We start from the raw sequence: 23,375 nt of genomic DNA, 5'->3' as shown, positions 1-23,375 counted from the left end.
CCCGGGCTGCTGCTGAGTATCATACTGCAATCAAGATGCCTTTGCAACAAAGAATGATCCAGTCTAATTTGTCAGCAGGGTTAAGTTTGGGAAACCTTGTTCTGGAACATAACCCATGCTATATGAGGAATTTGGAAGGTTCCCAGTGACCAAGTGTGTAATTAGAGCAAGGACTATTTATGGGAACTGAAACCAGGAGGCTGAGGCAGGCAGGTTTCTGAGTTGGAGGCCAGCCAGGGCTATCTAGTGAGACGCTGTCTTCAAACAAAGACATACCATACTTTAGTGTGCTAAAGACAAGAGCATTTTCTGATATAATTGTGGAATAATTGCCCAAATGAGGAAGCTGACACTGATGGGTTAGTGTTTGTGATTCTGTAGACTTCATTCCTGCTCCCCTGATTGTCTCAAAGCTCCTTCTTAAAAGGAAGTCTTGACTTGAATGTTGAGTTTAGCATCATGTCCCTTTAATCTCCTTGTTTCTGGAATAGTTTGTCAGCTCTTGTGTTTCATGCCGTTGACATTTGGAAAGATACAGGCCAGTTATTTTGTAGAATGGCCCTCAATTTGGGTTTGTTGACGTTTTCTGCTGTTTGGATTCTGGTCACTTTGTGGTGCTGTCAGGAAGACCACAGAAATGATGACGCATTCCCTTTAGTGATCCCAGCCTTCTGAAAGTGACGGCTGCCAGGCCTCCCTACTGCCAAGCTGTGCCTTTCTTATGTTCTTAATAATATTTTTTATGGAGGATACTGTTAGACTCTGTAAGTCTTTCTTAAACTTTCATGTGTTTGAATGGCACATAATCATTCTTACTCAAATCAAGTATTTTTGTGATGGCTGCCAGAAGGTAATTTTAATCTACCCTTTTTTCCATTCCATGTGAGTTGAATTTTGACTATAAGGAAGAATCCGGAACTTGGATCCAGCACACTCGTCTCTCAAATGCTGGGCTTACAGGCATATGCCAGTTCCCTCATATCTTTACTGGTATCTACCTAAACCCATGAGCTTTATTCCTAAACTTAATACTTTGTTTGGTGCTGGGGACCGTATCACTGAGCTGAACTCCCAGCCCCCATTATGTTTTTTGAAGTGCAAATTGTCTCAGATTTGGCCAGTGTAAGTTCTCATGTTCTCTTCTTTCTCTGTGCACAGGATGTGCAGGACATTTCGGCTCTCCTACCACAGTCCTCGGATGGTCAGGAAGCTCTGGTTCCTTTAAATACATAAATTAAAAAAAAAAAAAAAGATAGTATTTAGAGACGAAGTTTTGGCTATGCCCCTCACACTGTGCCTAGCTTTCTCCCTCTCCCTTGTCCTCCCTCCCTTTCTCTCTCCCACTCTCCCTTCTTCCTTCTTTCTGCTTCAGATCAGTTTCACTGAGAAACCTTTGTTCTCTGTGATAGGAAAGAATATTAAAGATATCAGTTCCAGTGCTCCCGAGGACTGCAAAGCATTCATGTGACTGGGTTTGACTTCAGCTCTGCTGGTAATGAGATGTAGGGCAGGTTGCTAGACATCTTTGCCTCATTTTCCTTAGTAATAAGGTAGAACTTAAAAACTGATTGGCCAGCAAGATGGTCTAGTGGGTAAAGACAGTTGCTGTCAATCCTGATCACCTGCTGCGTGGCTTGTCCACTGACATCCCTGCTTCCTGTGCTGCTGCTAGCCCTCTCCCCCATAAGTAAGTAAGTAAGTAAATAAAATGTTTTAGAAAAATTAAAACCACTATAACCCTCACAGGTTCTTGTTGGTCACCAGCTTAGCTGAATAAAACATGAGCTCCAAGTTAGTGAAAGACCCTGTCTGTAGGAAATAAGGCAGCAATCAATAGAGGGCACCTGACATCTTCCTGGGTTCTGCACATGTATGCATACACACACATATCATAATCTTGGGAATGTGTCTCAATGACTGAATGCAAGCCTACCATGTGGGAGGCCCTGGGTTTAGACCCCAATACTGAAAAAAAACAAATAAAAACAAAAGCCCCAAGAACACCAAGAAGCTTCTGTTTGGAAGAGGCAAATGGTTGCACATTCAACTAGGAATTTTATGGTCTATGAATTAGACCATAGTCAAAAACAGTCGACTGATCCTGAGTTTTGAAGCACTGATAAAGAGTAAATTAAAGAGGACAGTGTTTCTGAGTGCTCATTTCAGCATAGTGCACGGCCCCTGCAGAAGCTGGACTTTACTAAGGCTGCAATGTCAAACAGCGCTGAATGGTAGGCAAGAGGTCAAAGTCTTGCATACAGAGGCTTCATGCTCAGCAGGCTGCTAGCTGGAACCCTTCCTCAGTGGATCAGGCAGAGATGCTGGAGCCACAAGGGCAATGGGGGGGCGATAGTAAGCTGGGCTTAGCCTCGACATACATGCACCTCTTAGAACAGTTCACTGTTTACCAGAGTCTAGCTTACATGTGACACTGCCTGCTGACTTCTGGTCAGTGAGCAAAGCAGTGTCCTGTTTTCACTTGGTTAAGGAGCGTGCCAGAGCTGGTGGGGTGACATTGGATATTTGGGATTACGTAGGAAAGAAAGAGGGGAGACTTTGCTTTCAGATCCTATACGGATGATGGATGCTACCTTCTGAGCTTTTAGCCTCACCCATGAAGAAGCTGGGACCACAAGAAGGAGGCGGTGGGAAGGACTCCCATGTCAACATCTCTGAACATGCTCAGCAGGTCTGGTTTGAAGGCATTTTGCTTTCTGTGTCCTCTGCAAGTGTGTTGTTTTGCTCCACTACTAATCTAAACGGTCTGGAAATGTAGCTTTTGGGGCAGAGTGGCATTTGCCATAAAACTCTGTGGGTATTCTCTTGGCAAGAAAGATGCTCACCGCCCTGTGGCTCTCTGAAATTGTGTGCAACTATATCGTCAGACCACAGAAGATCTTCCAGGTTTCCTTTCAAAAACAAGAAAGAATATTTAGCATAACACTCTTTGTATTCTCTAAGGAGTTGAATATCCCAAAATAAGCCTGTTGTAACTTGCTGAGACTGCTCCCCTGTGGCCAGCCTTATTGACAAGCAGCTCACGGGCTGAATGTGTACGCCAGTGCTTGCTCGTGCTACAAGTATGGATGGCTACATTTAAAAAGTAATGCATTTTTTAAAGCTCCGCTTTTATGGCTCTAGGAGACCAACGCTAAATTTATTTATATAGTGGAACCTGCCTTGAAAAGCCTGTCACAATACTGGTTGAGTTGGCTTTGGTGGCAAGTAATAGCTTCCTAGGTCACTAGCCGCCTGCATCCTTCTTAATGCGCCTTGAATGCCCTGAGCCTTTGGCAGCTTCTCTTTTTTGTCCTCATCTCCATCTTAATAATAAGGAACTCATTTGCTTCTGCCTTTTGGCTCTTTTGCTCTGCTAATTGCTACTGATTAATTGCTTCTCTCTCTCTTTCTGTCTCTCTCTCTCTCTCTCTCTCTCTCTGTGTGTGTGTGTGTGTGTTTGTTGGGAAGATTAAGGCCTAGGGGACCATCCCAACTCTTTAAAGAGCAGATGCTTGGCCTTTCATGCAGTTTACTGGTTTCTTCTCTTTTTGTTTTTTTCCTCTTTTCTTTCTGTTGTTGTTTGTGTCTGTTTTGAGATGGGGTTTCAATTGCATCTTAAGGTGGCTTGAAACTCACTATGTAGGCTAGGCTTACCTTGAACTTGAAATTTTTTTGCCTCAGCCTGCCCAGAGCTGGCAGTTCAGATGAGCACCACATTGACCAGCACCCTTTCATTTGTTTTTGTTTGTTTGTTTTTGAGACAGGCTTTCTTTGTGTAGCCTCTGGAACTTATGTGTCATGGAACTTGCTCTGCATATCAGGCTGTCCTTGAACTCAGAGATCTTCCTGCTTCTGCCGTCCTATTGCTGGGATTAAAGGTGTGTGCCACTACACTAGGCCTCCTTTGCAACTCTGTTTGCTTATGTTTGTTTGTATGTTTATTTTTAGATTTATTTATTTTATTCATGAGTGCTTGATCTACATGTACGCCTGACTTGCATGCCAGAAAAGGGCATCATATTCCATTACAGATGGTTGTGAGTCACCATGTGGTTGCCAGGAATTGAACTTGGAACCTCTGGAAGTGCTCTTAACCACTGAGCCATCTCTCCAGCCCCAACCTTTGCAATGCTTAAATCCATATATTTGGCACTTTTTATTTACCTGGAGAATAATGGAGAACCCAGACTTAACCTGTGGAAATAATGATTGCAGGTTAACTATCTTTCACTTGCTGTAAGCTCCATTGTTTTGGAACCAAAAAAATACCCGCTGGCTATGCTTCTGTCCGAGCGGTGGAGAGAACACTGTTACAGATCTGCCTTCCTCAGGAGACAGTCTCCATAAGACGGAACTACACATGGATTTTCTATCTTAGAAAAACAGAGGCTTCTGCACAAAGCAATTGCCAACTGGACAGGATCCTGGCAGACAAGCCTCTGGGTGTGTTTATGAGGAGGTTCTAGATAGGTTAATTGAGGTGGGCCCCCCTAAGTGTGGGTGGCCCCATTCCATGGGCTGGACAGCAGCAGCATCCTTCTCTCTGCTTCCTGACTGAATGCCATGTGACCAGCCATCTCCACTTGATGTACCATGAGCCAAAGCAAAGCCTTGTTTCCTTACCTTGCTTTTGTTAGGTATTTTGTGAGTCATAGCAAAGGTAAAGCTAATGCTGTGAGCTGATGGTGGCCTGTGTTGAGAATACAGGCTATGTTTACTCTCAAAGAGGCCTCTTCCTGAGAGAGGTGTAATGAAGTACAAGTGGGCAGCCTTCAAACCTGATCCTCCGCCTCCTGGGTGTTGAGATGATGGGTGCATGCCACCTCAGCTGGGAACAGTTGAATTCTGAGCATGATAGAATTACCTCCACTTGCTTCTGAAGCCCATGTAGATGCTGCTGCTGGTGGTGCTGGTGGTGTGTGTGTTCACTCATTGCCATCCTGCTGGCTTAGTAGGTTTCTGTGCTTCACTGTAAATTGTGCATGAGCTGACAGGTTGAGTGCTAACCAGTACATGCTGCTTGTGTTTTTCCTTTATACACTGCTACATAGTTTTAGTAAGCATGCTGAGAGGGGTGGCGGGTGTTCAAGACACACAATCCAAGGATCAGATAGAGGAAAGCAGGCCTGACTGCGCATTTCAGAACTGTGATGATGCTGATGGGCTGTGAGCACCTCAAGACCAGGGCTGTAGTTAAGGTGGATATGGCCTTGGGCTTAGCCTGAGAAATCCCAGAGCTGTGTGGCCACAGTGTGTGAGTTTTGGGAGTTCCTTCACAGCTGCAGGGCCTGTGTGGCACTGTGATCACAGCCGCAGTGTCCTGGTATATAAATCAGTTCCCAGCAGGGAGTCATTTTAGCATCTTAGGCTTCTTGTGTAGAGTAGGACTTTAAAAAATGTTGCAAGTGCTATAATTTTTGTGGGCTTATATCTCACGTTGTGATTAATCAGATCCTTTGAAAAGCTGACCGGATAGCTTTCTAAATAGTCTAAATAGAATTTAGACTATTCTTGCAGGTACCTCAGAAGGTGGTAGGGCCAGTGTCTTCCATGGCGGTTTTTGCCATCGGGCTTGAGAGGGAATGGGCCTGGCCTTTTGCTGTGGGCACACTTGGTCAGCTTGAGGTACATTGGTAGGTGGGAAATGGGTATCTGTGTGTCATCAAGCAGGCTCTGGAGAGGATGGACTCTTCCGATAAAGAAATTGAATCAACATAGATACACAGAACAGCTCTCATTTTCCATTAAAGTTTTTTGTTTCATTTTAAAATATTCATGAATGGTTTCACAGTGAATAAGGATTGGTTCTAGGAGGCCATTATTTAGCTCATAAGTAAACCAATTTTTAAAAAAGTATTAGGACCAAGAATGGTGTTCATTGGTAGAGTGCTTGCCTAGATTAATCTCCAGTAGTGTGGGTAGCACATGCTTATAATTCCAGCACTCAGGAGGTAGAGGTAGGAGGATTCAGAAATCAAGGCCATCTTTGGCTTTATAGTGAGTTTAAGGCTAGCCTGGACTACATGAGACCCTGTCTTCATGAAAAAAAAAAAAAAAGTGTTCATACATAGAACATCATTTTTTTTAATTAAAAAACACACTGTTTGGAAAATAAAAGTTGAAAGCAATAAAAAGCAGGGAAAGGTATCACTTGTCTGTAATTCCAACACTTGAAAAGCCAAGGCTAGAGAATCTTGAATCAGAGGCCAGCCTGAGGTACATAGTAAGAGACTGTCTCAAACCAACCGAACAACCCAGCAACAAAAACAACAGCAACCATTGACCTATCCATAGTCTACCACGTAGTCGAACTGTTTGCTAACCGCACGTCCCGAGCACAGGGTTTATAGGCATGTGCTGCCAGGCTCAGTTCTGTGCAGAATGGGAGAACGTACCCAGCCCAGCATGCCAGGCAAGCACTCTATCAACTGAGCTGCATCTCCAACCCTGCACACTGTCTTTAAAAAATACCCAGTTACTATAGGTTAAATGTTAGTGACCGCTAAGAACCAGTATTTTCTTATTTTATTGTAGATCTCCCTTAAGCTTAAGGGCATGCAACCTACCTTTTATGTGTGTGTAGTTGTATGTACCTGTAATCATGTCTCTGACATATGAACACATTGTAAGTGTATGAATGTGAATTCTAAGTGCATATCTTTACCCACACATTCATACACCACATAAGTGTTTAAAATAATAAAAGAAAAGTCTTTGGTTCTCTCGTCCCTCAGTCAGTCCCACTCCATCAAAGTCTGTTTTTCACTGCTTAACATGAATGTTTCAGTGTATGTAAGAATGCTTGTGAATAGACACCTTCATACGTGTGAGATTTACTGTCAGTATAATGTGTTAAATTTTATTTCCTATTGTGTACATGAATGTGTGTGATGGGGTATATGAGTGTGGTCACACGAGTACCAGGGGATAGATGTGGTGGTCGGAGGACATCTTTTGGGGGTGAGTTCTCTCCTTCCACCAGGGGGTCGTGGAATCAAATTTGCAAGGCAAGTGTTTTTAACCTGCTGAAACATCTCACTGATTTTTTTTTTTTTTTTTTTTAATAGGATAGCCCAGGCTGGCTTCCATTTTGTGATCCCCTTCTTCTACCTATTCCTCATATCCTATTGATTCACCACCAAACTTAGTTTTGTTTGTTTGTAACCTAGGCTGGTCTCAGACTAGCTATGTAACTGAGGATAACCTTGAACTCTTCATCTTCCTGCCTCTGTCTCCTAGATGCTGGGATTACAGACATGCTCCACCTCACTCAGCTTTGTTACTTTCCTAGGTATCCCCTGGATGTCTTTTACCATTAGCACATGTAATCCCACCCACTTCTCTGCCTCAAGCTCCTTACTGCTCTGAGACTTCGCTGTGTGTGTTGAGGAGAGGAAGGGCCCTGTTACATTGACTGATGGATGGATATATGTAGGAGTCATCAGAACACTGGTTTCTTCTGGCTGTTTGTGAGTTGGAGGTAGCCTGTGTACCATCTTACTGAGGAATGTTGGGCTGCTGGTTCAGAATCTGTGGAAACCCCGAGGTGCAGCCTAGCAGGTGGAGGCACAGATTGGCACCCTCTCACACACGCTCGCTCTTTGTGATACTGCTGTAGGACTATGCCCCTCACGCCTGGTTTCCACCCGGAAGGAGAGTGGCTGCAGAGTAGGCTTGCGGCTATCTGAACTATGTTTTGGAGTATACCCCTAAGACAAGAGACTCCATATCTCAGGTTCCAAGCACAGCAAGAGTCTCCTAATGCTTGGGATGGGCAGCAGAACATCCCACGCAATTTGATGGCTCCACAGTATTCAGGCCCTATTTGTCCTCCACTACTCACATGCTTTCTAGTGGGCATAGAGGATGCATAACCATTTTTGAGAAAGACAGCTAACCTCAAATTCAATACGACCCTCACTTCCAACTTCCAGTTAGCTATACCCCTTGAATGTCTCTGCTGTTCCCTTATCATTTGCCACAAGGAGCATTGTTTGGAATGGAAGGAGGTGGCATTCTGAGTGGATTGCAATTAAAATAGCTTGCTTTCATAGGCTTTGCGAAAGCACAGCCATGTGAGTGCATTGCTGGGATCCCTTCCAGGACTTTGCAAGGGGCAGAAGCAAGTGAGGCACTCTGAAGCAGTCCTTCATCTTCTAGAATAAACCTGCAGCTCCACCATGTGCCGGCACAGAAGAGAGCTGTTTGTCCGGGGGAAGCCCTTAACAGTTACATTCAGAGCCTTCTCACCATTTTGAAAGCATTATTAGAGCTGGCAACATGGCTCTGGGTAAAGGTGCTTGCTGCCAACATGATGACCTGAGTTCAGTCCCCAGGTCTCACATGGTAGGAGAACCAATTCCAACAATTTGTCTTCCTCTCCCTGGCAAATGCTCACACATGCGCACGCATACACATGCATACACACACATACACACACATACACACACACACACACACCCCACAAACATGAATGTAATAAAACTTAAAAAAAATTAAAGTATTAATATAACTTGACCAGCTAGGCCTTCCCCTTTTCTCCCTTCCTCTGTTTTGATGTTGACAGGCATAGCTACGGGTAGTAGAGACCTGACAACCTTGTCAACATCAACTTAACCAATCAACTTTGAAAATATCCTGTCACCTGTTAGGTCCTACATAGGAATGGCAGCCAGATCCTTCTGAGGAGCAAAAGCTGTAGCTTTCCTCATTTATATTTCATACCTGTCATAGCTTTTAGATGTGTAAGGTTTTACATCTGCAAGATTGGTGCCACTCCAGCGGCTTAATTCTTTTGTTGTTTTGCTATTGGGGGCCTCCCAGCTCAACTGGCTGCATCTTTACCTCCTTCTTGTTGGCTAATAGATGGCTTTACTCCACAGGCGATGATTATATGCCACGTGCTGGAAGACATTTTGACATTTTCTGTGCCTATTCCCATCCCGTCCTCACTCCCAAAAATACACTGCCAATAATGGCAGAATTTTAGAAAAAAAAATTTTTTTTTTTTTTTTTTTGAGACAGGGTTTCTTTGTGTAGCCTTGGCTGTCCTGGACCCTGTACATCAGGCTGGCCTTGAACTCACAAAGGTCCTCCTGCCTCTGCCTCCCTGAGTGCTGAGATTAAAGGCATGTGCTACCACCATCTGGCTTAAAAAAATCATCTAAAAAGCTTTTCATTAGGGATAGTTTAAGTTATGCTAGGTATAGAGTCTTTACATGCAAATACTGTTTAATCATTAAAAATGTTTCTCTTTATTTAGAAATACCTGTGGATACTATTAAGAAAGAGTAGGCTAAAAAAAAGTAACATTTATAATACATGTGTTCTGTGTATGTATTTTAACATTAAAAAAAATATGTTTTGAGTTGGAGGGGATGTCTCAGTGGTTAAGAGCATTGGCTGCTCTCTCAGAAGATGCAGGTTCAATTCCCAGCACCCACTTGGTAGCTTATAATTGTCTGTAACTCCAGTTCCAGGGGATCTGATACCCGCTTTTGGCCTTCCCAGGCACCAGGCACACATGTAGTATGTAGAGATACATGCAGGCAAAAATACCCATGTGCATAAAAAAAGATAAAAATTTTTGAATTATAAGTTAAATGTTTTTGTGTATACCCGCATGAGCCTATGTGTAGCACCTATGGGTAAGCCCTCAGAAACCAGGCAGTGTTGGATCCCCTGAAGCTGGAGTCCTAGGCAGTTGTGAGCCACCTGATGTGAGTGTTGGGAACCAAACAGACCCTGGGTCATATACAAGAACAGTAACCACTCTCAACTGTTGAGCTACCTCGCCAGTCTCTGTAACATGCTTTTATTCCCTTATGGATTATTATTGTTCCTAGAAACTACTTTGTATGATTTTTTTTTGTATTTGAAACACACTGATGTGTATATAGCAGTCAGCTTTCACTTTGAACAGGAGGAATTAATAGGAGGATGTAGAGGAAGGAAGGAAGAACTGCAGAGACCAGGCTATGAATGCTGGCCCTGCCTCCTGCTCCCTGTTTACCTCATAAGACTTGTTTTCTCATCTGTAATATCGGCTAATGCCTATACTGAACGTGTTGTGTTAATGGAAACCAATGAAAATGCCCATATAGTTCTTGATTCTTGTTAACTAGTTAGTAGCAGGTACTGCTTGCTAATATGAATATCAATGTATTATTTCTGGATAACTAATTACTCCCCGAGCCTTGTGGCCTGAGACAATGGTCCTTTGTTTTCTCCCAGCGTCTTCTTGAGAAGGAATTCTAGAGTGGAGTGGGTTAGCTGAGGCTTTGTGCTCCTAGACAAGGTGTTGGCTTCCAGGGTGGCTTTTCACCTGGCTATCAGCAGAAAGCTTTAGGTTTTAGCTCTCTCTGTAGCTATGACCTACTGCAGCTCATTGTCCCCAGAGGGAGTAACCCCAGAGTGAGAAAGGATAAGGCAGCCTCCACAGTGGCTTTTTTGATATGAAAATCAAATAACTGTGAAATCAAGTAACAGCTCAGCCCTCTGTTTAGTGCTGCAGGCACAAGAATATCAGGGAAATATGGATGATTGGAGGTTAGATCCCATGTTCCTGTTGGCCTCTGGCAACCTGAGATCTAAGTATAGATTGCCTGGTTCTTTCTGCCATAGCTGTGTGTGAGTGCGCAGGCCTAGCCCTAGCCCTAGCCCTAGGCACCCCAGCTTTTCTTCCAGCCTTATGTCATTTCAGCCTTATGTCCCAAACGAAAGTCATGACTCTCCCCATCCATTTCTTCCAGTGTCATTCTGTCAGCCACTCAGGCAAAAACTCAAGAATTATGTTGGTCTTGTTTCTTTTCACATCTCATCACCAAATCCCATGGGCTTTTCCCTGAATGTATGTCCAGAATTCATCCTGCTCACCCTCTGGGCTGTCACCTCCTTGGTCTGTGCTACTCACCCCTTCATGTTATCTCAGAGGCTCTCCTCCTGTTCTAGAGCCTCTGCAGAGCTCCTCTCTGTGCTCTCTTCTCCCTACAGGAGCCTTATATCATATTGTGCCTAAGTAGTATTTGCCAGGTACTGAAAGAAAGAGCCACAGGACTACTGCATTCCCAAATCTTGGCTCTGTGCATCTAGCCTTCCTTCCTGGGCATCTCTCTGATGCTCACCATACTTCAGCCCCGAAGGATTTGTTCCAGACAGCTTCCCCTTTTGGGCCTCCTTTTGCTTCCCCCAGCCCTTTGCAGCCAAGCCTCCCACGGCCACACAAGTCTGCAGCTTCTACAAGCTACCCGCTGCTATCTTTAATCACCTCCAGTGCTTTACTCTTTCTCCTTTCTTATCACCAAATTAGCTTCCCTTTTTAACTTCTGAACATTTATTAGGCTACAAGCAGGGGATTCTTGTCTGTTGTATTCATTGCTGCAATGAATGGCCTTTGTATACCCTTGAATCATTTTTATTTTAAGAATGCAGGAATTATCTTTCTACACAAATGTGGCCCAAGTTAGGGAACCAGAAACATTTTGAAACTCATCAGTATGCTGTGTTATTTCTTGTCCAAGATTATTTAGATTTGATCACAGGGGCGAAAAAAGAAAAACATCATTTTTGAGTTTCCCTTTTGTGAGTGAACCGAGTTGATGAAAGTTAGATATGCAATTCAGAGGGAAAATTAAGGTCTGTGCTGTGGAGAGTTAGAAGTATGTGCTTAGATGTCCATCTTAATTTATTTTGTTTCATTTCTGTTGGACTAAGAAAACTTGTATCAATCATGTGAAATGCTGGGGTTCTGAAAGGTGTGATTTTGGAATGACTCAAGTTTTTTGGTTTTCTATCTAAGAGAAAAATCCCCTTTCTCTTAGCCATTTTTAAAATAGAATAAATTTTTATAGTCACTGTAGCCATCCTGCTACACAATAGATCTCTTGGGTGAATTTTGTATCCCTTAACTAACAAGCCTGTATCCTGTGTTGTTGCCCTGAAATAGCAAAGCAAGCTGATCATGCATGTTAGGAAAAGGTGGCTTTGGCAATGGGAAAGACAGGGCCAACCTTCTTATTACCGTGGCTGGGGCAAGGGGCTGTCTGACAAATTCAGAAAGGATAGCTGTGGCTCACCAAACCCCCTGTTGGCTCTGTGCACATTACCGTGCTTAGTGCCATAGGAGGTGGCCTGACGCTGCTGTCAAACACCTAGACAGTGTAAGAGCAGAGTAACATCAGGTCTGGCAGGGAAAACCACAGGGAGGGCTTGGGGAAGAAGGATTTTCAGGAAGGTTGGAAAGGTGTGAATGAGACTTGAGGAGAGAAGGGTAAGCGCTGAGCTTCCCATTTTGAACCATCCCAAGGGAATGCAGCACTGCTGGCTCTGGAGGACCTTGGAACAGCTTGCCTCTGCTTCCTTGACCAGTGTCTCAGTGTGGGGCTGGATCTGGTAGAGGATTGACATGGACACCTATGTGAATAGAGGCTTGGAGCCCAAGGCTCATCAGTCATTAGGCACCCTTGCTTGGAGGGCCTTTAACACAGCCTGGGACCCCCTTCTCCTGGACTCTAGATGTCCATATGGTCATGTCCACTGGTATCTATTTAGTTTTATGATCTCTGAACTTTTGGATACAATGCTAGAATGTTACTTTAGCTTTTCAGAAGAAGTCGCTTTTATTGAAAGATATAAAACATTTTTAAAGTAAACTGCCAGCCCACCTATTGATGAAATCCAGTGACCCACATTCCAAAAGCACACAAGCTAATGAAGATGGACTTTTTGTCTTTAACATGTGATAGCCAGCTTATCTTTAGGGACATTAAAAGGGTAGCTAACACATTGCAGAGATAATTCCTTTCTTCCTTCTTCCAGAGGGCCTATGGCTCCCAAGAGAGGCCACACCATGCCTGGCTGGTTTCATTATAGCAGTGGAGGGGGACTTCACTGTTTTCTTTAGGAACTAAGCCTTCTGTTCCGATTCCTCTACCTGTTTCTGCCTGTGAGTTGAAGCAGGTCATGTTTCTGTCCATCACACTGAGGAGAACCCTCCTGCCGTTCAGGTGTATTTGACACAGCAGGTATGCCTGTCCCTAGATGTGTACTAAGTGTATACATGCATGTGTTTCTAATTTTCTTCTAGATTCTGGCCCTGATTGCATTTATCTGCATCGAGACCATCATGGAGTGCTCCCCATGCGAAGGCCTCTACTTTTTCGAGTTTGTAAGCTGCAGTGCATTTGTGGTGACTGGGGTCTTGCTGATTCTCTTCAGCCTCAACCTTTATGTAAGGATCCCCCAGATCAACTGGAACCTGACAGTGAGTATATGCTGCCTGTCTACTTGCGAGAGGATTGGCTGCTGCTGGACTCTCATGGAAAATCGGAATCTCTCGTGTCATGTTTAGTTCTAGCTCGTTTTGGTGCTTAAACATTCCCTCATAACCCAGCTGTGACAACTTTAGTTTCCTTATACAAGCAAAGTGAATCCTAACTCAATTCATAATAGAATTGAGTTGGTCCTTTCAAGGATGTCATTTATATTTACACTCATCTGGAGGATTGGTTATGTTGCTATTTGCAGAATATGGGAAAGAAAACAGAATTAATACATTTGCATATTTTTCAGATTAGACCTAAGAACTGTTTATAAAAATATTGACTCTTTTGGTTGTAACAGTTCACATCTGTGAGCCTAGCACTTTGGAGACAGCATTACCACTATCTCCAAGGCCTTCCAGAAGGAATTCTAGACTTAGCAGGGTAACATAATAAGACCTTGTCCTAAAAAACAAAACAATCCCAAAACAACCAAAATATTGATTCTGAAAGAATTAACAATATGAGTGAAAATGCCAGTAACTTGTAAACCTCAAGGGGATCGTCAGGTGCAGAGCCACTGAAGGCTGCAGGTTTGACCAGAGGGTCTGCAGTGGGCATGCCACTGTTTTGGGTTCTTAGCCCTGTTTGGACCCTCTTGTCAATTAGCCTGAGATGCTCAGAAATGGTCAGTACCGGTGACATAGAAGCTTGAAAGTCTGGTAAGAAAATGTGTTTTCATGTTTTAGGATGCCACACAAGAGAGAGAATAATGGGAGGTTGCCCCAGTTTCAGTACCTTTGGGTTTTTGGGAAGTTTGACCTAACCCAAATGATATGAGAACTTTTTTTTTTTAAAGTGATACTGAGCCAGGGATGCTGATGCACATCTTTAATCCCAGCACTTGGGGGAAGAGGTAGGCAGATCTCTGAGTCAAGGCCAGCCTGTTCTACATAGCAAGCTCCAGGCCAGCTAAGGATCTGTATCGAGACCTTATCTCAAAAAGTAGAATAAAGTAAAAAGATGATGCTAGAAGGCTGTGGGTAGCTCAGTGGTGGCTTGTATACATAAAGGACGTGGTTTAATGCCCAGCACTGCAAACAAATAAATTAACCCAAACTCTGGATGGTATGCAGGGTTGCCAGTTTTGGGTGGTCTTTAAGTCAAGACTTGGTAATGCCACAGGAAACGGAGTGTTGTGAACCATCACTGCTCAATTCCTGTGACACTGAGACTGATGTCTGGAGGACCCAGAAATGGCTTCACGGGCCTAGTTGGAAAGTTCTTTGGTTGCTTTGCACATGACTCTACTTTTCCATTTTTCTTTAGGATTTGGTCAACACTGGACTCAGCACTTTCTTTTTCTTTATTGCCTCAATTGTATTGGCTGCTTTAAACCACAAAACCGGAGCGGAAATTGCTGCTGTGGTAAGCAGACTGGATTGGCTCAAATCAGGCTGAGTTTTCACCTTCTGAGACTTGCCCTCCTCTGTTCCCTGGCCTGTGGCCTATTTATTTCCTCTCCTTTAGTGTGTCCTATCCTGACCTTGGGGTTCCAAGAGATGAGGGGTGGAGGTCAGATACTAGAAAGGGCTCACTTTCCATGCTCTGTTTCCGCCTTGCTGTTGACTTATAAAGAACATGTGCCACTTTTGTGGGGGGTGGGGGAGGGTAAGAGGGTAAGAACTACTGAAATGGAGGTTCAGCAGATAAAAGGTACTTGCTGCCAAGCCTGATGACCTAAGTCCCATCCCCAGGTCTCACATGGGAGGAAAGAACTGGCTCCTACAAATAGCCCTCTTATATCCACCTCTGTGTCATGGCACACCCCCCAACACACAAAATTGTAAATGTAATAAGCAATTTTTTGAAAACTACAAAACTGACTGCTCTTCCCACACAATCAGGATTCCGTCAAGCTTGACTAAATAATTAAACCTCACTTCACGTCCTGGTACTGCCCCGGTGAGAGGCAGGAGGAGGCTGCAGTGCTGCAGAACACGGGCTCTGTGGCTTGACGTAGGGTTTGTGTGAAACTACCCTTTCTATGTCATATTTTGTCTATATTATATTTTTGCTTGTGGTTCCAGTGCCCTTGAATTGCATGTAATAAAAGAGATAATTTTGCCATATAAACATAAAAACAGGCCAGGCATGGTGGTACATGCCTGTAATCTCAACAGTCAGTTGAGATTTGAGCCAACAGTTAAATTTGACATTATGGTTTACATAGAGAGTTTGAAATCAGCCAGGCCTACATAGTGAGACCCTCAAAATAATATAATAATGATTATATTAATAAAAATTAAAAAAATAATGGGCTGGAGGGCTGGCTTAGTGGGTAAAGTGCTTGCCATGTAGGCGGAGACTCTGAGTTTAGATCACCAGAACCCACGTAAAGCTGGACATGGTAACAAGTATATCCATAATCCCAGTGGGCCTAAAGCAAGATGAGGAGAAGGAAATTCCCAGAAGCCCATGGGGTCAGCTATGTGTCGTAATACAAGAGGTCAGGACTGGAAGAGCCAGGGGGTTCTTGAACAGTTCCCTAGTAGGTATTGAATCCAGCTGATTAGATCCACTCTCCCCTTTTTTTTTTTTTTTTTTTTTTCCATTCCCAGGTAGGCAGCTAGTACACTGAAGGCAAGAAACCTTGTCTTACACAAAAAAAAGGACTGACACCCAAGGTTGTTCTCTTCCTCTACATGACACCCACTGCTCCCACAGAGAGGAGAGGGGGAAGAGAGAGGGAGGGAGGGGATGAAAGGAGAGAGAGAGAGAGAATCTTAGGAAAGAAAGGAAGGAAGGAAGGAAGGAAGGAAGGAAGGAAGGAAGGAAGGAAGGAAGGAAGGAAGGAAGGAAATAAATAGATTTAAAAGGTTTCAAAAAGCCTCTACAGTTGTCTTCATGCCAGGCTGGGTTTTCTTCAGTCACGTGGCTGGAGCTTCAGCCAGATAACAGCTCCACATTGAACAGGGCTGGTGATCTGATATTGCTGGAAGGGTCTGCGCACAGCTTGGGTCCCTATGACAACACTCAGTTTCAGGGCACATGCTTAAGGGTAAACTGTGGCTGTGTATTTTAGATATTTGGCTTCTTGGCAACAGCGGCCTATGCGGTGAGCACGTTCCTGGCTGTGCAGAAATGGAGAGTCAGCCTCCGCCAGCAGAGCGCTAATGACTACATCCGAGCTCGAACTGAATCTAGAGATGTGGACAGCCGCCCTGAGATCCAGCGCCTGGACACATGAAAACTTTCTGGAGTCCTCCCAACTGCCCTGATGCCCATTCTTCTAATCAAGTTTCTTTTCCTCTCAGCACGTCAGATTTTTGTGTGATCCAGTTGAATTTTGTCCTGTTTGGTAAAAATTCACTTTGGGAAAGGTTACCTAGAGTGGCCCAGTGACTGATCTGTGGTGGGCTAAAGAGGCCCAGGTCCTCCGGCATTGGATGCCTGTGGGAGTAGCCAACTTCACTGACTGCTCCAGGTTTTAACTGTCTGTCTCAGAACACACGGTCTCTTCCTGACTCTGAGCCATCCTGTCATGTGTATTTGTGATGATTCAAAACCTGATTAAATAGCATTGAGAAGAAAACTATGTCACAAGACAGAGGTGCAGGGATGGAGCAGCCAGGGAGGTTTTTGGACAGCCTCCTAGCGGGCTGGGGTGGGTGTTGAGTCTGTTCAGTCCATCCTCCTGTCTTCTGTTCCCAGGGCATCTAGGCAGCCAGCATGGCCTGGGTGGGCCTCTGAGGGGTAGGGGCTTGGCAGATGGATGTGCTTCTGTAACTTCCTTGTCAGGCTTGCATGTTACATGGACAGGAAAAGCTAGTGTCCTATGGGACAGCTCCATGGACCACTGACTCAAAGAACAGTGACCGTTTGTCTCCTACCCTGCTGAGAAATCACTTGATTCTTTGTCAAATAAATCACCTTCCTGTGGTCCATATTCACTTTCTGGGGTAGGGGACCACCGTGTTTGCCAGTGTCCTGCCTACTTTACGTATCTTGAGGCTGAGTTGCAGTGTCAGCACTTTCCCTTCTTGGGTGAAAGCTGCAGAAGAAACAGTCCTTCCAGAAGCCCAGGCACTTGCCCACTTGCCGGCCTCATGGATCACAAGATCACGTGTGTATGTGTGTGTAATGGCACACTCAAATTCACACTGCTATTGTATGGACACATCTGATTTTTTGAGTATCCGAGACAAGCTCTAAAGTGATTCGGAGTCAGTTTATCTAGGATTTGAAAATACTTGAATTTGTACCAGGACACGACACGTCCTTCCGTAGATGTTCCATGAGGCACTGCTGTCACTCTGGGCTCCTGAGTGTCCTCACTATGAATACCAGTCCTGGAACATGCTAGGAATCCTAGGTATGTGTGGCTTTTGGATTGGTTCTTGATAAACTGAAAATTATTTTTGAAGTGAATCAGTTCAATAGGCCCCTAAGATGCTGTAATTTTGTTGTTGTTATTAGAGACTAATTCTATCTTTTTTGGAAAGTTATTTTAACATGTCAGGTTCTCATTCTGAACTGTTGATGTTTACAAACCATGTTGTAGCTCTAATATTTTGTATGTCGCCTCACCCAGGAGAAGGCATGGCTGGCGGGGAGGCCTTGCGGTAATAGAGCCCCCACTGTCTCCTACCGAGAACTAGTCACAGCCTGAGCAGTGTCCTTTGTATTCACAATCCAGAAGCAGGTGGCAAGACTGGGGGAGGAGAGTTGGGCGCTCCCACAAGCCATGGCTCTGCATCATTCAGGGAAGAGCAGTGTTGTATGGTTGAATAGCAAGGAGGTGCTATTGTCACACACCACTGCAGGGCTGGAGAGTCCACAGGAAGCAGGAGCAGGCTGTATTGGGGGCAGGGTGGTGGAGTACTAGGGGCAGGCCCCCTAACCCCGACATCCAGTGTGATCCAGTTCTGCCGAAGTTCAGGTTGGCAGTAGTCCAGGTCACACGTTCAGAGGATGGCCCAGCGAGTCTGGTCTAACCCCCGTTCCTGCTTCCTCCTCCAGAGGGCAGCCTGCGTGTGGCTGCCCTGGCCCCCGCTCCTGATGGAGAGCTTTCTGTCCTTGGTGTCAGTCCATACACCTTGTGCTTCCTCGATCTTGAGCCTGTTGCGTGTCGTGATGAGTGGCAGTGGATGACATCTGGATTTTTATGTTAGTTTTACATGCTTTTATTTCCCATTTGCTGAGTATGTCTACATAATCATAAGAAAAAAGAATCCCCTTTAAAGTAGGGTCACAAAGACTGGGCCTGCATCAAATGGGGCCCGCTTGGAAGGACCACCCTGAGTTCCATCATGTTACTGGGCCTTAGGAAAAGGCCACCATTGAAGTGAGTCAAAAAAGAGAAGCATTCAGACATGATTACTGCTCATTCTTCCAAGTCGTTTCAATAAAACCATTTTATCGTGGAGAAAGGAGGCCTTCTGAGGAAGTGTTGTCAGCTGAAAGAAATAATGCTGAGACCCACTGAGACGTGAATACTGAGATATGTTACAAAATGGTGGTGTCCTAGGGCTCGAGAGACCTGAGAGTAATTTGCATCTTAGTGACAGAATCTTTGTAATTATTTATGTTCTGGTAACTATTTAATATCCATTGTGCTATGAAGCTTTCCCGAGGCTTTTGTATATATATTTCCTTTGTACTATTTAACTAGCTCCCATAGAGCCAGAAGTGGTTTGTAAACGTTCTAATAGCGTGATGCGCTCACAGCCCCTCTGACCTGTACAGCAGCGTGGTGAGGAAAAGCCATGAAGGGAATATGTTTGCCTGCAGTGAATGCAAAGACACCTGTGTTTTTCCTGTTGTGTCTCTGTACAAACAGAAGATAATCTCTGCAAATTGGAAAAAAAAAAAGCATATTTTTTTGCGTTTATTAAGTCTACTATGGACCAATGTCACTTAGGTTTGGGGCATTTTAAGTCAACCTTAGCTTTCTTCATTTCCTGATGGGATGGAACTGACTTTTCCAGGTAGAGCAAAACTTAAAGGAAAATGGAGTTTTTGGGAAGATCTGGTGTGTTCATAGAGATGTGGGGTTGAAGCCTTCCCGTGTTTGGTAGTTTTGATGGATATAAACACCGACATCTTTGGAGAAAGTGTATTTTGGCAATGTTTCTCTGGACTGGGTGTCATCCACACTACTCTCCTCTACCCCTACCCCCTACCAAAGGCCTAGAGGACAAGGTAAGCCCTCTTTCTTTTTGAATGGAGAGACTGCAGTCAAGAAACCCTAAAGATACTTATTGGGCTCTAGAAAAGACAAGCAGTGATGTAGTAAGTTCTTTTCAGAGAAGTTCTGTGTGAAGTAGATAGCCACATAGATTACGTTTGTCTCCAAAAAAAGCAAGAATGCAGTAAGCCGCCTACACCCAATACTCACATCTTTGTTAGCAATATGCTAAAACCCCAGATCAGGCAGACCTGGGCATAGCAAAACCAGCAAGGACCAGCCACACACTGAGCCCTTGGCTCTGGGAGAAGACTCACAGCCACGGGCAGGCTGTGCACACCTGGTTTCCACCTGTACTGTACACTTGTGAAGAGTTTAGTGGCTCAGTGGAAAACATTTCTTCTCTCTTAAGTTTTTCTCTATCTTTTTGAAAGTTTTTCTAGTGATTCAGCCAGTCTTAGAAGAAGTGAAAGTTCAACTGTCTTGTCCTTGCATGTATGTGAATTCTTGCCTGCTGTGAATGAGTCCTGGCTAGCCCTGTGTGTGACACAAACTCACATTGTGGATTTGCATGTACTATTTGAGGAAACCCTCTGCCTGTTTGTAAGGTGGCCTGAGGATTCACCCTTGCCCATGTCAGATTCTCTGTGGGTCAGTCTGAAGAGCACAGAGACTTGTGTCCAATTTAGTGATGATGTAGGTGATTCCTACTCTGCCATCTGTGTTCAGGGCACACACTAGTTCCATGGTGAGTGTGCCCCTGCCCAGCAGCCTTATTTTGAAGATGTCATCTACAGAGCGATAGAGACATTCAGCAGATAGCAGAAAGGGCAGTGGCTGGGGGCATGCACTTCCTGGGCAGAGAATTGTTGGCTGTTTCTCATAAGCAGGGGGAAAAAAAAGGCTGTGTGTGAAGTTTGCAGGTACATTTCAGGCCCACATGAAGTTGCAGAGTCTGGTGTTCCTTTGCACCTGCAGGAACAGCTAGGAAGAGTTTGGAAGACACACGAAGTTTCTATGCGAGAGGCCTGGGGGCGGGAGAGCAGGGAGGCTGCGGCGGCGGCAGTGGGGGCAACATGGATGTCACTTGTTATGTTCATAGCCCCTGCTGCCCTGGAAATGTGCCCTACCTTCCCCCTCTTCAGAAGAGTGAGGTCCTGTGCTCCCAGATGGACCTGGGGGCAAGGGCTGAATGTTGGAGACCACCGCCCCTCAGTGCTGGTATCTGCTCTGGGTCTAAGCAGGCAACACATCTGCCTCAGGTGGGCACCAGGCAGGATGCAGACCTAACAGACCCCCTCTCCTGGCTTTGATAGTTTCCCTGACTCCTTAAAATCTTGTTTCGCTCTTCACAGCAGACATCTTTAAAATAATTAGATTCTTACGGTTGAGAAAGTAATTTGAAATTATTTGACTTATATGTTTGTGTAGACATTGTCTCTGAAAGAAATTACCATCGTGTTAGATTGAGAATTTTCTTCTAAAAGGGGATATTCCATTGGATTTCATGCTAGTCATTATTGATTGGATATAAGTTCTCAGGCTTTGGGATTTTTTTTTTTCCCTTTCTAGTTTTCTCCTATTCCCAAAAGGAAAGAAAAAGCGAGTGAGCCTAAGAGGAAAAGAGGTGGAGAGGACACAAGTCCATTGAGCTCAAAGCACTAGCCACTTGCCTAGAATCAAATTTAATTATAGATTCTTGAACAATGCATATGTGTCATCAGTCTACCTTGTCACCCCTTTTATTCTGGTACTTTAATTCGAGTGAGCCTTTGGTTAGGGCATAATATCGTTTGGACTGTGGCGAGCTAGCGGGACTTGTTTGGTGTAATTGTGGTAACATGTCTGGAGCCACGTTCCGAGTGGTTAGTTTGTTCGTGTTCTTTCATAATTGTGTCTGAAAAGAGAGATGCTGCTACTACTCCAGTAGGAAGTACCTAGCCCCTCCTTTTTCATCAGAAAATCTGCCCAAGGGATCTGCCAGGAGAGAGGACAGTGAAGACCTGTGCTCACTCCAACCCCAAGGCAGGGCTGGGCCTGACTGACGCTGCTTCCTTCCATTGACCCTGCTTTCCTTCCTTCTCCCCACCCCCAGAACTGATTTAGCAAGTTTCAAAACACTTCCCCCTTTCCGGGGCACTAAAGAATACACCGATTCAGGGCTTAAAGAATTGGCTAGGCCAAGGGCTAGCGAGGGCGAGAGTGAGGGCATGTTGTAGCCTAGGCCCACTTGTTCCCAACTCATTCATCCCTGTCTTGTTTGAAAAATAATTAAAATCACAATGAAACTGATCCATTGGCCCCAAATCATTGCTTTTTAGTAACTTGATTTTGTTTGACACGATTCCATCTGGAAGAATGCTAGGGAGTGAAGCTGTCTGTGTATGTTGAAGTTTGTAGAAGTTTAGGAAACCATGAAAGAAACACTATTTATTAGTCTATCTGGTTTTTGTTTTTTTTGTTTTAAGTAGGCAATTCTGCCTTTGTATATTTTATGACAAATAATCACTTCACCTTTGGTGCCTTCCATGTGTCATATAAGCACTCTTGTCAATCATGGAATGGGAGGGGCGGGGTATATACCTTTAGTTAAAACAGATAACACTATTTTTGTAGCATGATTGTGTCCTTCCCATATTGCTTTTCACAGTATCAGTCTTGACATTTGGGGTAGTTTCCTCTTAAACTTCCTATGTATTTTTCAAAACAAAACACCCTCCAGCAAGTCTTGTCCTTTGCACCGTGTTCTCCCCTCACTGCACTTCTGCTGATTTAGTCCGAGAGTCAGAGGATATTTCTGAAAAAAGCCATGTCCTTGTAATTCTGTTTGGCATTGCTCGACTCTGTTAGGCTGGAAGAGCTGCTGCTCACCAACAGTAAGAAGGAAGTGGTTCTGTTTTTCACAAGTATCACCTCTGCTCTGCCTTCCCCCCTGCTGGGTCTGACATGAAGAGCTTGTGTTTGGCTCCCTGCCCTCCCACCCCAGCCAGTATCAGACTGTTCACCGGCGTGTCTCTGAGGACAGACTGGTGTCCCGGAAGCACCTCAGCCTTGCTCCGGGACTCATCCAACTTGGATTCAGGTAGGGTTGCAGATGCCCTTGGTGGGTTTCTCAGTGGCCCGAGTGCAGTAGGTGCCCTGCTGTGGAGGGCTGGGTGAAGCCAGGGCACAGGGTGACTTAGCCACCCACGCTGTTCTCCTGACCCTGCACCTTGGAGTTGTCTGGAAAAACTCACTGAGCCATTGCCAAGTAAAGGTACGGATGCTCTGAGACATGAACTTGTAGCTCTTGGTTTTTGTCCTTTTGAAGAGGCAAACATCTAATTCTGTGACGAGTTATGAGGTGGTTGAAGGACAGCTTTCTGCCAGGATGGGCCCCTGGCACTTCATTTAATGAGTGACACTTTGGGGAGGCAATGTTCATAGTTAAACTTTGTTTCTCAAGTCCAGTTTTCCTTGAGGCAGGGTCTTGCTAGGTAGTCCTGGCTGGCTTCTTAACTTATAGCAATCCTCCTGCCTCTTTTTTCCTGGGATACAGAAGTGTGCTACTATGCCCAGCTAAAGCTTTTCTTTTTGGCAGTTTATAGACATGCTATGGGCATCTCAAGGTAAAGGCCATTGATCAAACCTTGGTTTGTGTTGTTTGAAGTACTGGATTTCACATCCCGGCCCATCTGACATGGCCACCCCTGACTCCTGGGTTTGACCTTGTACATTTCAAATGCTGTGGGAGTCACAGTTTTTACTCCCGTTGATTTGCCCCTGACAGCAGACAGAGCCTCACACTGCCCTCAGTCTCCCCATTTTCCTTTGAAGGACCAATTTTTCATGGTACTTGTCTTGATTGTTTTCATAGTGTTCAAAACTGTATTTTTGTATGTAGAGGAAAATAATTTTCTCAACACTAATCACTAATGAATACTGTA

The 23,375-nt window shown here is 44.6% G+C and overlaps 1 protein-coding gene across 1 annotated transcript in view; it reads left to right on the top strand.

The window, feature by feature from the left end:
- Cmtm4 (CKLF like MARVEL transmembrane domain containing 4) overlaps positions 1–17,201 on the top strand; it is a 37,676-nt gene extending 20,475 nt beyond the window's left edge. Inside the window, exons 2-4 of the mRNA XM_055620944.1 lie at positions 13,085–13,261; positions 14,589–14,687; positions 16,345–17,201. Of these exons, the coding sequence (XP_055476919.1) occupies positions 13,085–13,261; positions 14,589–14,687; positions 16,345–16,509 (441 nt within the window). The 3' untranslated portion in view covers positions 16,510–17,201. The remainder of the gene's footprint in view (positions 1–13,084; positions 13,262–14,588; positions 14,688–16,344) is intronic.
- The last annotated feature ends 6,174 nt before the right edge of the window (positions 17,202–23,375 follow it).

Source organism: Psammomys obesus, unplaced genomic scaffold (assembly GCF_907164565.1).
Source record: "Psammomys obesus unplaced genomic scaffold, mPsaObe1.curated_primary_1811, whole genome shotgun sequence".
NCBI classification, from domain to species: Eukaryota; Metazoa; Chordata; class Mammalia; order Rodentia; family Muridae; genus Psammomys; species Psammomys obesus.
Note: the sequence above shows the minus strand (reverse complement) of the source record. Positions and strands in the feature narration are given on the sequence as shown.